This window comes from Herpailurus yagouaroundi, unplaced genomic scaffold, assembly GCF_014898765.1.
Source record: "Herpailurus yagouaroundi ecotype Mexico unplaced genomic scaffold, PumYag 139, whole genome shotgun sequence".
NCBI lineage: Eukaryota > Metazoa > Chordata > Mammalia > Carnivora > Felidae > Herpailurus > Herpailurus yagouaroundi.
Genome location: NW_024412394.1, coordinates 5342392 through 5356305, shown reverse-complemented (window position 1 = coordinate 5356305; position 13914 = coordinate 5342392). Strand labels below are relative to the sequence as shown.

General features: G+C 38.6%; 1 protein-coding gene across 4 annotated transcripts in view; it reads left to right on the top strand.

Moving 5' to 3' along the window:
* Window positions 1-13914, top strand: part of BTBD9 (BTB domain containing 9) — a 417923-nt gene that overhangs the window by 54421 nt on the left and 349588 nt on the right. For all 4 annotated transcript variants that reach the window (XM_040473393.1, XM_040473392.1, XM_040473394.1 and 1 more), the window contains one exon: window positions 1563-1682. In XM_040473393.1, the coding sequence (XP_040329327.1) occupies window positions 1563-1682 (120 nt within the window). The remainder of the gene's footprint in view (window positions 1-1562; window positions 1683-13914) is intronic.

Sequence of the window (13914 nt, the reverse complement as noted above, 5' to 3'; positions counted from 1 at the left end):
CTCTGCTGTCAGTGTGCAGCCTGCTTTGGATCCTCCGTCCCCCCCCCTCGCCTCCCCCCCCCCCCCCCCCCCCCCCCACTCTCTCTTTCTCTCTCAAAAAAAAAAAGAATGTATTTTCTGATATGTATCTTGTTGGATATAATATGATGTTTAGTTGGCAAAATGGAGCTAATTCACATATCATTTCCAAGAGTCTCTGGATTAATAATAACAGTATAACAATAATAATACTTATATAGCACTTTCATTACTTTTATGTGATCAGTACTATTCTCAAAGCTTTGCGTATATTCACTCATTTAATTAATAATGAAATTAGTATAAAGATAATAAAAGAAAAGGTTAGTATGTTTGAAACTGAAAGTAGTTATTATCGTTTCCATGATGTTAAATATTTATGGGCCACTTTGTTTTAGTATGTGCTTTACATTCACGGGGGACTTAACTTTCCCACATAGCAGTTCTTTTCTCACAGAAGTGGTTATCATTCTAAGCAAAGGTGAAAAATGCAGAATCTTAAGCCCAAAAGATTCTGACATGTGTTGTAAAATTATATCCTGCATTCCTGATAACCCAGAGAGGTTCAATAAAAGGTTATAACCAGTTTGAGACCGAGCGATAAAATGAATGGGAATGAGGGGGCAGCAGAAAATGAGGGGATGACACAAAATAAGCTGACCTTTTCTGGTCACAACTGTTAGTTGCAGGCTGACATTTATGGTCACCTAAATCTTCCGAGATTGTTCCTGTTGATATTACAGTACAAGTAATAACTGCATCTCAAATTTAAATTTGGCTTATGACAGGGGAATATAGATTGGTTCAGCATGGGACCAGCATCTAATGGTCCAGGGTAGCCGACTAGGGGAGGGTGATAGGCTATTTTCATTACTGCTGGATTATTAGCTGCCAAATTCTTTGTTGTATCCCAAAGAAACACACATTATCTCTTCACCCATGTCATTTATTTTTCTTCAGGCTGGATGTATATGTGGGATTGTGGGAGACTGGGAGGGAGCAGGAGATAAGCTGGCCTTTCCTGGGAACCATTCTGAGTTGGCTTTCCTGAGAGAATAGGGCTGAGCACCCAGACTAGGGAAGGCAGAAGGAGAAGGCATACCTCTTACTTGTCTGTTTTCTGCCCTGTCTCTTGTCATGGCTTTATTAATCTGCTGATGTAGTAGGAGCAAGGTAGCTGGCTCTGTTTGAAAAGGAGCAAATGTCTTGTGTGCCAGATATGTGCCAAACAGCATGCTAAACCCCAAATATGTGAAGACGAATATGGCGTGATCCTTGTTCTTAAGCAGCTTGTGGTCTACTAAAGCATACAGATGTGCCCGAGGGATAATCTCGATACGTTGTGGTGAATGCTACAATACAGGGATCTATGCAGATGTTATTATTTTCTGAATTTGATTGGTATGGAGAATAATATGACCATTAGGCAGAAAATGTAATTAGTGAATACTGTAGTTTTTGTACCCTTTAACGTTTTATTAAAGTATAATGTGGTTTTGTTATTTTAATATGGTTTTTTCTGCCTTTTTCCTTTTGATTCATAGGTCTTACTCATACTTCATTGAAGTGTCAATGGATGAACTTGATTGGATCAGAGTGATTGATCATTCGCAGTATCTGTGTCGTTCTTGGCAGAAATTATATTTTCCAGCCCGTGTCTGCAGGTTAGTTCTCGTGGCTAATTAATGATTTTGATGTTTATTTAAGGAGATTTGGACTTTGAGAAATGGGCTACATTTTTTTCTGTCTCATGGAAGAAGACTTTTTCAGGATATCAGCTACTAAATGCATCCCAAGTAAAAAACTTAGAGAAAATATGGAAAATGAAGCATCTTAATTCTAGAGTATACTGCGGAACTGTTTATCCACAGTATTTTGTGCCAAACTTCAGCAGAAGACCCATAAGAACAAGAAGGGAGAGCGAACACTGAGAAGTAGAGATGCTTTTTAAGCTCCATGCTATATACTGAAAGCAGAGTGATTGGTAGGGGTTGTGTTCTTCCTGCAAAAGCCAGGGGAGATATTTCTGGAGGCTTCCTTGGTAGTCCTCAGGGCCAGGAGGAGATTTTTATGTGTTAGTGTGCATGTTCTGAGTAGCTGTATTCTGTCTCTAGCTTGGTGCTTATCAGTGGAGTTTGACAGAACCAAGTGTTTCTAGTGGTTTGGGCTGGGAGCAGGGGAGGCTGAGCTGGTGGGGCTCCAGGCTCACACCCTCCCTTCAACTAGAGCACCTTCGTTCTTATTGTTGTTACATATTGTAATACCATAGAAGGTTGCTTTTAAAAAATGTTGATGAGCTACTGTTCTAATATTTCATATTCTTCCTTTAGGTTAAGGCCATCTTCTAAACCTGAATTCTGTAAAACCTATACAACTAATGAATTTGGGTGTTGGAAAAGGTGGTGCCCAAAGTTCTGCTGTTTTTTTTCTTTTCTGTTGTAATTTTCCCTTTGGAAATTGCCCTCAGGTATTCCTTATCTTAGAGTCAAAAGATCAAAAGCAGAAAATGATTGGTTCATTTAGTCAGGTGTGGCAAGAAGAGAAGGAAAGGTATTTGGGGGTGTAAACCAGGAGCAATGTGGTTCTGGCCTCTTACCCACTCCCATCCCCACCCTCATCCATGACCCCAGCTGACTGATTTGGAGCAGATGGGGGTGCCCAATAGCACTTACTCTCCAGGTCAGAAGATACCCTTATACTTAATAAACTTAGGACCTAACAGCATCAGGCTGAATTCTTAACCTCCACCGAAGGAACTCCACAAAAGCTCTCCGCCTTCTGGTACAGTAAAGAATGTTGCCTTTTTTTTTTTTTTTTTTTTTTTTTTTATGGGTATGACCGGACACAATATTGTTACCCAGGGATCCTCTTGTGTAAAAATGAAGGAAATCAATTTCATTTCCCCAAAGAGAGACTAAAGTGTTGCAGGTCTGGCAGTTGCTCTTTTATCAGGAGTTTTGAATGGATTAAAAAAAGAAGGACAAGAAATTGAGTGAAGATTTTGTGTTTCAGAGCTGCCTAGGGATACTTTGAGAGTGACAGAGGGGCCCCAACTTGGAGGAGAAGATTGAGTCTGCATTGACTCAGGTTATTATGGTTGTATTGGATTAAAAAGTAAGCAACATAGCAACCAAAGCATCTGATGTGGACTGAAGGACTGTATGGGTTGCATTTAATTTGAAACAAGAGGAACTGGACTCCCAGAACAAATCATCATGAATATAATAGTAGCCATGACAGAGGCTGTATGCTTTACCCACTCGGAAATTCCCACTGTGTGGAGGGAGATTTATGCCTTCATTCGCCATCTCTGGCTTTTAGAAAATATACTTCACCTTATTTACTAATGGGTATTACTTATACTCCCCTTTCCTTATTTAGTCTCTTCTGTGTGGCCTTGCTTTTTATTGATGTAGCTTTTATGTGTTGTAGAGCTTGGCTGTATTCGTGATGCTGGTTTTTGTCTTGGTATAGCCAGTTCCCAGCCCTGGTCAAGAAAAACTGAGCAAAGATGGTGTTAGAGATGGTGATAACAAGACAAGGAAAGAATCTTGATATCCATAGTAGTTACGAAATAAATTTAAAAAGATTTATAACCACTTTTACATATTAATTACTACATTCCTTTATAAACTGCCTTTTGTAATAGACTGGAATTTTGGTAGCCTTTAAAAACGAACCTAAGACGAAGTCTCAGTTGATTATCCAAGGATGTCTTATACTTGGTGTTTTCTTATCTTCACACTCATTTATTGACTGTCTAAACAATGTTCTAAATACACATCTTCCAGGAACATTACTGGGTACATATAAATTACTTGGCGTTATTTAGTTAATTGGCACATTTGTACGTCACCCTTGTTTTTAGGTGTCCTTTGAGTATTTGTCTTGCCTCCGATACTAAAATTACAAAGTCTTGGAAGCAAGGAGTATGGATTCTAATCTTTCAGTATTCTTGCATGGTACTCAGACTGTGACCTCGTATGCAGTAGGTACTCTGTAAATGTTAGCACAGGTTTCGTGAGGTCAAGGCCCTGACTGCGTAATGAAGAGAATTGATTCAGCATTAATATGTATATACATTCATTGGCACGTTTTATCCACGTATTTGTTAAAATATATATTAGTGCTTGAAAGGTCTCGGAGTGGTACATGGTTCTGTACTGTTTGCAGACGTAACTTCCTGTTTTTCATCAGGAAACTGAATTTTGAGGTTAATCCTGAAGGATATGGGTACCAGGTGTTGATGAAAGATTACATCAACTATATGCCTGGAAGAGGAGACTGTGAGTTGGGGAGTGTGAGACTAACTGAATCTCTCTGAGTCTTGGCTGGATTGCACGGAAATCAGTGCTGTGTCATAGAAACTATGGGCTGTGGAGCTAGATAGAGCTCTTCTCACATTCTGGTTTCACTGAATACTGGCATGGTGATCTTCGTTAAGCCGTGCTTCTCCAAGCCCTAGTTTTCTACACCAGTAAAAAAACAGGAATATCACAACACCATTTATGAGGTCTGCTGTGGGGAGTTAGATGACACGGCATATGTACAAACATTGAGTACAGTGCTTGGCCCAAAGGAGAGGCTCAGTCAGTAGTGGTTTTTATTTTTATTATTTTTATTATTTTTAAATTGCTTTTATCTATCTATCTATCTATCTATCTATCTATCTATCTATCTATCTAATTTTTGAGGCTCTCAACTGGTGTTTGACCTTCAGAGAGAGATTCGTTCTTGCCATCCTCTTTGGCCATGGGGGCTCTCACTATGAGGAAACTGTTCCTGACCTCAGGAGCCTAGTCTTCTTAACACTTTTCCATATTGCCAGTCTATACATAGCAGTCCAAAACATGCCTTAAATGGTTTTCTTTATCTCATAACCTGCGTATTGGTGTGTTTCTAACGGATTTAATGTATTTTCATTTTGGTAAAACATGTTTTATTGTAACAGAATATATATGGCATAAAATTTGCCATTTATATATATCATGTGGAATGTAGTTCAGTTAGCAGCACTTCACTTCATCAAGGTAGTAGAGTTTATCTAGTGGCAATAAGGATAATGTCAGGCTTCAAAGTCAGAGTGATTATTCCAACCATAATAGTGAGTGGAGGGAATGATCTGCTCTGTCTTCTGGGCCCTTTTTTAGGAATGTGCTGTAGATTAAGTGGGGACTGTTCTATAGAGCCAAAGTCTAGACTAATAACTCCCCCTGCTCAGCCCCCACCTAGGGATGAAGAAAATTGACTTGTCCACGTTAGTATAATCTTTCAGATGCACTCAGAACCACGTTATGTCTTACCAGCTTCCTCTTTCTCAGGAAAAGGCAATTTCTGCTCTACCCATAAATTCTCCAACCTTTACATTGCCTTGGCTATCTAGTAAGCTCTCTTCAAGCCCTTCCACATCTTTCCTAGATGCTGGAGCCAAGGACTGAACAAAAAACACTAATAAGGAGTGGCAAATATGGAGTGCTTTAAAAAACTTTCTGGCTGTTTCTCAACATGGTGCTAATAATTTGGCAGCCATACAACAGTGCTAAAATAGGAGAGGACTTGAGAATGTGGGTGTGAATGGGTAGAGGTGGATTTTAGAGCCTGTAGGCAGCTAGTAGCTGGAATTACCAAGGTGATCCTGGGGCCATACCTGGGAGTTGAGGGAAGGAATATCAGGCCTGCAAGCACCGTCCCCCAGGTATGCCTGTGAAGAGAGAGAAGAAAAGACTAGAAGGCAGGTGTGTTTTCTGTACGGGCTGGTCAGAGACACGGGAGGAGTCAGGAGGAGCAGTGACTGAAGATGAGGCCAGAAAGAGTATTGAGAAGGGTGTGGCTTGACAGGAATGTGGCACCAGAGGGATGACCTCAGTTAACACAAAACAGAGCTTCTGTCTTCTTCTTCTTCTTTTTTTTTAGAGTTTATTTATTTATTTTGAGAGAGAGAGAGCATGCACACATGCCTGTGAGCAAGGGAAAGTCAGAGAGAGGAGGAGAGAGAATTCCAAGCAGGCTCCATGCTCAGTGCAGAGCTCAGCTCGGGGCTCAATCCCGTGACCATGAGATCATGACCTGAGATGAAATCAGGAGTCAGGTGCTCAGCTGAATGAGCCACCCAGGCATCCCCCCTTTTTTTTTTGAAATTTTATTTTATTTTTTATTTTTTTAATTTAATTTTTTATTTTTTAAAATTTACATCCAAATGAGGCGCCTGGGTGGCTCAGTCGGTTAAGCATCCGACTTCGGCTCAGGTCATGATCTCACGGTCCATGGGTTCAAGCCCCTTGTCGGGCTCTGTGCTGACAGCTCAGAGCCTGGAGCCTGCTTCAGATTCTGTGTCTCCCTCTTTCTCTGACCCTCCCCCATTCATGCTCTGTCTCAAAAATAAATAAATGTTTAAAAAAAAATTTTTTTTAATTTACATCCAAATTAGTTAGCATATAGTGCAACAATGATTTCAGGAGTAGATTCCTTAGTGCCCCTTACCCATTTAGCCCATCCCCTCTCCCACAACCCCTCCAGTAACTCTCAGTTTGTTCTCCATATTTATGAGTCTCTTAGGTTTTGTCCCCCTCCCTGTTTTTATATTATTTTTGTTTCCCTTCCCTTATGTTCATCTATTTTGTCTCATAAAGTCCTCATATGAGTGAAGTCATATGATTTTTGTCTTTATCTGACTAATTTCACTTAGCATAATACCCTCCCTTTTGTTTTTAAGTACAAGAAATGGGAATGTCTTGTTCATGACATTTTTATTATAAAATTATAATGTAGGACATATTTTAAATACTGATAAAGCTTGCCCTCTGGTAAAGTTGTACCCAATTTCTACCAATAACACATGAAAGTGCTGTTTCTTTGAGTCCTTACCAATGTAAGCTTGTCAACATTTTGCCATTGTGAGCCTTGATTTATTAAAAAAAAAAAAAAGCAACAACTTATTTTAATTTAGATTTCTTTTATCATCAATGAGGTAGAATAGGTTTTAATAATGGCCATTGTTCTTTCTCATTTATGAAAAGCCTGTTTTTGTCTTCTGCATATTTTTCTTCTGACACAATTATCTTTTTCTGTCTTGGGAGAACTTATTCTGATATCTTGACATATACACATTGAGATATCTATGTATACACACACACACACACACACACACACACACACACACACATGCCATCCTTTTGCCTGTCATGTACAATTTGTCTTTAGTTTTTAGTGTTTTACTGGTACTTTTTGCCATATAGAGTTTCACTTTTAAAAAATGAAGTCCAGGGGCGCCTGGGTGGCGCAGTCGGTTAAGCGTCCGACTTCAGCCAGGTCACGATCTCGCGGTCCGGGAGTTCGAGCCCCGCGTCGGGCTCTGGGCTGATGGCTCAGAGCCTGGAGCCTGTTTCCGATTCTGTGTCTCCCTCTCTCTCTGCCCCTCCCCCGTTCATGCTCTGTCTCTCTCTGTCCCAAAAATAAATAAACGTTGAAAAAAAAAAAAAATTAAAAAAAAAAATAAAAAAAAAAATAAAAAATGAAGTCCAAAAAATACATACATACCTGCATACATACATATGTATATACATTAAGTAGTCTAATCTGTTAATCTTTTTTATGATCCCTGGTGGTCTGCTATCATGTTTAGAAAAGGTGTTTCTCATTGTAGCATTAAAGAATATTATATTTTTATAAACTTTTTCTAGTATTTGTTATTTTTGTCTTTAGATATTTAATTCAGCCAGAATATTTTTTGTGTGTATTTTCAGTAGGAATAGTCAGTTGACTAAGACCATTTATTTAATAATTGTTCCTTACCACATGAATGTGAACAGTCATATTTATCATATGCTAAATTCTAGCATATTCTCCACTCTGTTTCACTGATTTCTTTGTCTATTGCTGAAAGTGTTGTAATTATTGTAGTTTCCCTTCCCTCCTTTTGATATTATAAAGTGCCAAATGTGTCCTGGAAAAAAGAAAGGATGTTATAGAGCATCTGCCGGCCTGTCTTCTGGTCTCAGTGGTCACATTAGAGGCCATAAATGATGATAAATATCTCACTAGAATTGTTCTACTTTCACTTACAACAAGAAATTTAGGCATGCTTCACCAGCTAAGAAAATAGATTTTTCTTCATTTATTCATCAGTTCTTTCATTCATTCACTCATTCATCACTTACTCATTCTGCAGTAAGCTCTACTTTGTGCTCTGCACTGTACTTGATACCGAGGCCATAACACCTGCAGAAGACTGCCATGGTTTCTGCTGTCATGGAATTTGGGAGAAACCAACATCAACAAGTGATAATGCATCAAGTCATTTTAAGTGTTGTGAAGATGGTACTGTGATAGTGACCGTGGTCCAGGGGAGGTGTTGGGGAGGGTATTTTAGAAAGGTGGTCAGAGAAGGCCTGAGCAGGGAGGTGGGTATTCTTTGAGATGAAAGGAGTGATATTTTCTGGTCATTGTTTTAGATAGTTAGCCTTTCTTTGGTGTACATTGACTGTTATTCAGGAGTAACTGGTCTACTGTAGGAGGCCTCATTAGAGGGATACTAAAACTGCACTGTTTTTTCACATAGGACACTTTAATCTCTTTTATTGCTACCATACATTCCAGGTCCCTCCTCATCTCTGCCATCATTAGGTGCAGTATTTTTTTTTTTTTTTTTTTTTTACCCATCTTCATTAGATTATGGTACCCACAGAGTGCTATAGATCTATAGGACATAAAACAAATGAGAAAATAAACATTGCTATTTATGGAAGCATTCTTTCCCAACCATGTTAACATTATACAAAAGCTGCATGTCTTCTTTCTTTTCTCTCTTGTTTTCCCCTGCTTCTGTAACTGGGCACTGATACATTCCTTTACTTTCCGAGGAAGGCACTTACTCATTGGTTCACCGGGATGCTTTAGAATTGTAGCTAGGATTATGCTGAGGCTTTATTTCTTTATGTGATTGGCATCTTCAGAATTCAAGCAATGCCTTATCCAGATGTAGGGAAGAAAGGAATAGTTTCACTTTTAAAAAAGGAAACATTTTAGTGCATACTTAGTGTGAATTGTACCTACAACTTTGACGTCATAATTGAACTAGTATAGAGCAAACCTGCACGCAGGAACATTTTCTTCTGAGAATGCAAAGCAAAGTGCAGCCACATGGTGTCACTAAATCATAACAATTTTACTTGAGGCCAAAGAGGTTGAAATTGCTTTTTTGTTTTTTGTTTTTTAAATAAAACCATATTTATACATAGATTGTTCTGAAGTCTGTGATTTATGAAATAAATATGTGAAATATTTGTGAAATAACATGTGAAACTATTTGTACTATTTAAGTCTTTCAACTCACATGAAACATTATGTGTGAAGTCTGTAGATAGCAGCCAGCTCTTGACCCATCGTCTGCAAAGTATAGCAGCTATGTGGGCTTCTGTAGTACATTTATCAGTTTCATACAAATAAGGTGGGTTTTTTTTTTAATCTTCCTTTGGAATTTTGAAAGAAATAAAAGAGTAACTCAAAGGAGATAGATCCATTAAGTAGTTATAAGGAATCGGGGAGCAAAAGAAAGGAGGATGAAGAAAAGAGAGACAGGATTACAGGACCTCGGGAGACACAGGAAGGGACAGTCTAACAGTGAAGGAGCATGTTCTCTGGGCCAGCCACGTCATTACCTTGTGTATCCTCATGGTAGCTCTACGAGAGAAAATACCGCTAACTACCTAATTTTACAAAGGAGGAAACTGAGCCTTAGGGAAGCTAAATTTGCAGGTCCCATCTGACTATAGTTAACATCAGGGCCCTACATTGCCTTTGTAGGATATGAGGTAAAGAAATAGCTCTGGTTTAGCGCAGGAGGAGACATGAAGCCCCGAAGAAGCTCTTGCTGCCTCTGGGGCAGCAGCAGTTTCCAGGAATGCCAAAAGAGAGGGCCCGGTGTGGCCGCATTCTGTTCTGCTCGTGGGGTTCATAGCCACCCAGACTACAAGGCCACTGACGATGAGGATGAGGATGATGATGAACAGTTGGGGAAGTTTTCTCTTTTAAAATGTGTCAAAGGGAGTGTAGCAATCCTTTATTGTCAGTTTGTCAATAGAGCTTTGAATTCCCTGGCCCCTTAGTTCCCAATAAGATCACTGTAGCCTTTATTATTACAATAGGGAGCCTGATGTTCTTAACTCCTGATTTGCTTTGCGTCCAGTGTATTTAGAAACATACTTCATATATTATGGATTCTCTCTTGAATTACTTTTTTTTTTTAAGTTTAGAAATTTTCTATTTATTATTTTCACTTACAGTCCTCTTATTAGGCCAAAAGAAAAAAAAAAACCACTGTGTTTTGTTCAGTAAGACCTTGGAGACATGACTGTTTGTGCTTAAGTTATTAAATGACATCCAGGCTTTTTTTGCTTGTTTTGTTTAAAGAGTAATAACACGTTGAACTGTTGTGTGTTCAGTAGAGGAATTGGAATATGAGAAAACAACAGGGTTGTCCTTTTCTTTTGCATTTTATTTTATAATTTTAGAATATAAATTACTGCCTTTTAATAAGCCTATTGCATAAGATGATGTTAATAATACTAATGACCTGTTGTTATTGTCACAGCCATTGTCTGTTTTTCATTCTGGAAGGGCAGGAACTATATTTGGTGGCACTAATAGTTGCTCCCCAAGCAGTTAGGTCCAGGATTAAGTTCAGATAGTACCTCTCTGGTTGAGCATCAAAAATCTTTTTTCTCATGCTTTCACTCTCCTCAGCACTGCTCTGTTACTTACAGGATTTATTAGTGTAGACATTCATCTAACAAACATTTACTGAATACCTGCTGTATTGCAGGCACTTAGTCTAGGTGTCAGGCATAAATGGATGAACTAGACACAGTTTTTGCTCTCCTTCCAAGGACTGACAAAGTAAAATACGATAGGTGCAATGATAAAGGAATATATAGGGTATGCAAGAGCATCATTATAGAGGTTCCTACTGAAGACAGGATTTGAACTGAGTCATAAAGGACCAAGGGATTGAGCCAGCAGACAAATAGAGAAAGGATGTTCTGTGTATGCAGGACACTTGCCGAAGGCAAAGTCTGCATTGGACTTGGCCAAACCTGAACCCTCTTCTCAAGACTTCATCATTTGGTCCTTCTGCTTCTTTAGTTTCATCCTTGGTTCTTATTAAAAATGCCTTATTTTGTCTCATCAGTCAAAATCGTCTGTTTACCCTCTATCTTCCCATACCTCCCTAAGCTCAGAGACATGTACATGAATGACAGTCCTTCTCTCTTTATGTGACCTTGTATAACTGTTTCAGGTATCTGGGACTTGGTTTTATTTAAAGTTTCTTTCTTTCTTTCTTTCTTTTTTTAAATGTCTTTCAACGAGATTAGAAGACTCCCTGGGGAGAACTGTAAATTAGGTTAATTTTCACAAATAATATTCAGAAAAGAGCAAAAATTCCCAAGAAGCAGAGAAAAAGTTCCTGTTTTGGATCCAGGATTTGAGTCAGTGTGTCTTTTGCTTAGAAAAAGAATACATTTTCGTAAGTATTTCATTGTTGAGTATGTGCTGCATGTAAGGAAATGTACATTAGGAAATCAGCTTTCCTGTTTGAGATCTTCTTTTGGAATCTGTTTTGGTACTGCAGTGTTCCCAACACTTATTTATGGAACTTAGGAAATCCTGAACCGGGAGGCCAGGTACTGTGCGACTTGGCATGGGATTATGGGTCTATCAAGTAGAACGCAAGGAGGGAATAGAATACAAAGCCATCTGGGACTCTGGGCTTCTTAATATGAGTGAGGAGCCTCCAGCATAGGTGAGCTGTGAGACGGGAATAGGAAACCAGGAATTAATGGAAATGGTGGGAAAGAGTTTCCAGGACCTCCAGCACAGCTTCCAGAATGAATAAGAGCATGGTATCAATGGAGTAAAGCTTCACTGACTTTGCTTTCTGAAAGATCAAGAAGAGGGAAGGACACCTAGATCTCAGATCTTGGAGATCAGAAAAAAAACTTAAACACAGATTTATTTGTGAATTATATAACCATTTTTACTCTTGTTTACTTTGGAAATGGTAACATAAAGAAGATATTGGTCAAGTAGTTAATAATAGTCTCAGTGGGGAGTTAGGCCTGTGCATATCAACACATCACCCCACACGGCCTGGCAGTGATTGCTCTGACCTTTTAACATTTATAGCTTAAATCACCCAATTCAGCCATTAATTACATAATATATGTTGTATGCCTCTCTAATTATTTTGTATTGTAGTTCCTGGACCTCACTGTATATTCCTTTGGTAGTAGTTGCTCATCAGATATCTTGTTGAATCTCTTTAGCCTTCTAACATTCCTGAAGGAAGTTGCCTGAATAATAATCTGTTTTTCTGGAAAAATCCTTTTAACATTGCTGTTTTTTCCTCAATGTTAGAGATACTAGGAAACTAGTTTTTGTAATATTTCTTTCCACAGAAAATATGCTCAAAGAGGACTATATGTACAAGCCCCATGGTTAATAAAACCATCAGAGCTTTCTCAGTGATCTTTATAAATGGCACAAGTTCCCTAGACCAGGGTGCTTTCTGTGGATACAAGGTTGGCTCAGGGGAGAGTGGACCAGAAGTGAAACCAGATTGCTTGTCTGCTGCCAGAAATTCTGGGCAGAGTGCCAAACTTGGTTCACCTTCTAAAAATTCATCTCCCAATATGAAAATAGAGGGCTCGAACCCTGCAAAGAATGGTGGTCGCATGTACCCTTGGACTCCCTTCAGCCCAAAGCACATTATCAATGATGTGAGGAAAGGTGGGGGAACTGATTGGTGTGGACTGGCGGCTTTGACCCCATTTAAGAGCTGTAATATTTTCCTGAACAGTCTTACTTCATTATGTTTCAAATTATAATTTCATAAGTTAATAATTGTTCTTCCAAATAATGTGGGTCATATATACACATGAATATGTTCTGCCTGATAGGAAGCTGTAGGTTTAATTTCTAATAGTCATAGAAATTCTGTGCACATTAGGAAGCTATTAGGATGTAACAGCTGTTTTAGTTCTTTTCACCCTGCAAAAGAAATGTGATGCAGACTAAAATGATCAGTAATTATGTATTTTGAAAGCTAAAGCTCCAGTTATAGAAAGAGCTAATTTACACATTAGATACTGATAAAACTACAGTATGCTATGAGTTTCAAAGTTAGTGTTATCTCTTGCCTAAGTCTATGAAAGAGAGGCTGTGCCAAAAGACATTTTTCCCTCTCTGAAATCCTCTTTTGCATTGCCTATTGTAATTTTGAAGTTGCAAATCAACAGTAATGAAGAACTGCTTGATATTTTTGTAAAGAAAAAAATTAGAAGGAATGTTAGAGGGAGTGGGATTTAGAAGGATTTTATTTTATTTCTGTTGATCAGTGCCTACCATCTGCCTTCCATTTAATGTTGTAGAAGCATGCATGCGTTTCTCAGTTCTGAACAGATGATGTGCATGGTTTGTTGAGATATATGTGTATTCTGGATGTGTGTGTGTGTATATATACCTACAGTGCTTAAAATCACACTTGAAGTGTAAAACAGATAATGAGTCCATTTTGGGCTAATTTGCATATTCGGCTCTTGTACACAAAACAAAAGACTACAATGACACTGATTTTCTTTTCTACTTTAGAATCGGCACTAACCAGCTGTCAACAAATATTTTGATTAAACACTTTCCTTTATTGGGGAACTTTGGGGCACATTCTTTGTATAAACATATTGTTTTCTTTGATTTCAAGGGACATATTTTCAATATGATTCATGGATGCATCACACCGGTAAGCTGTCATGCACAAAAATATATTTCTCTCTGTAAACTTCCTTTTTACCGTTGATTTCTCTAGGGCAAAAATATGGCTCAGGACAGAATATTCCAACTCAG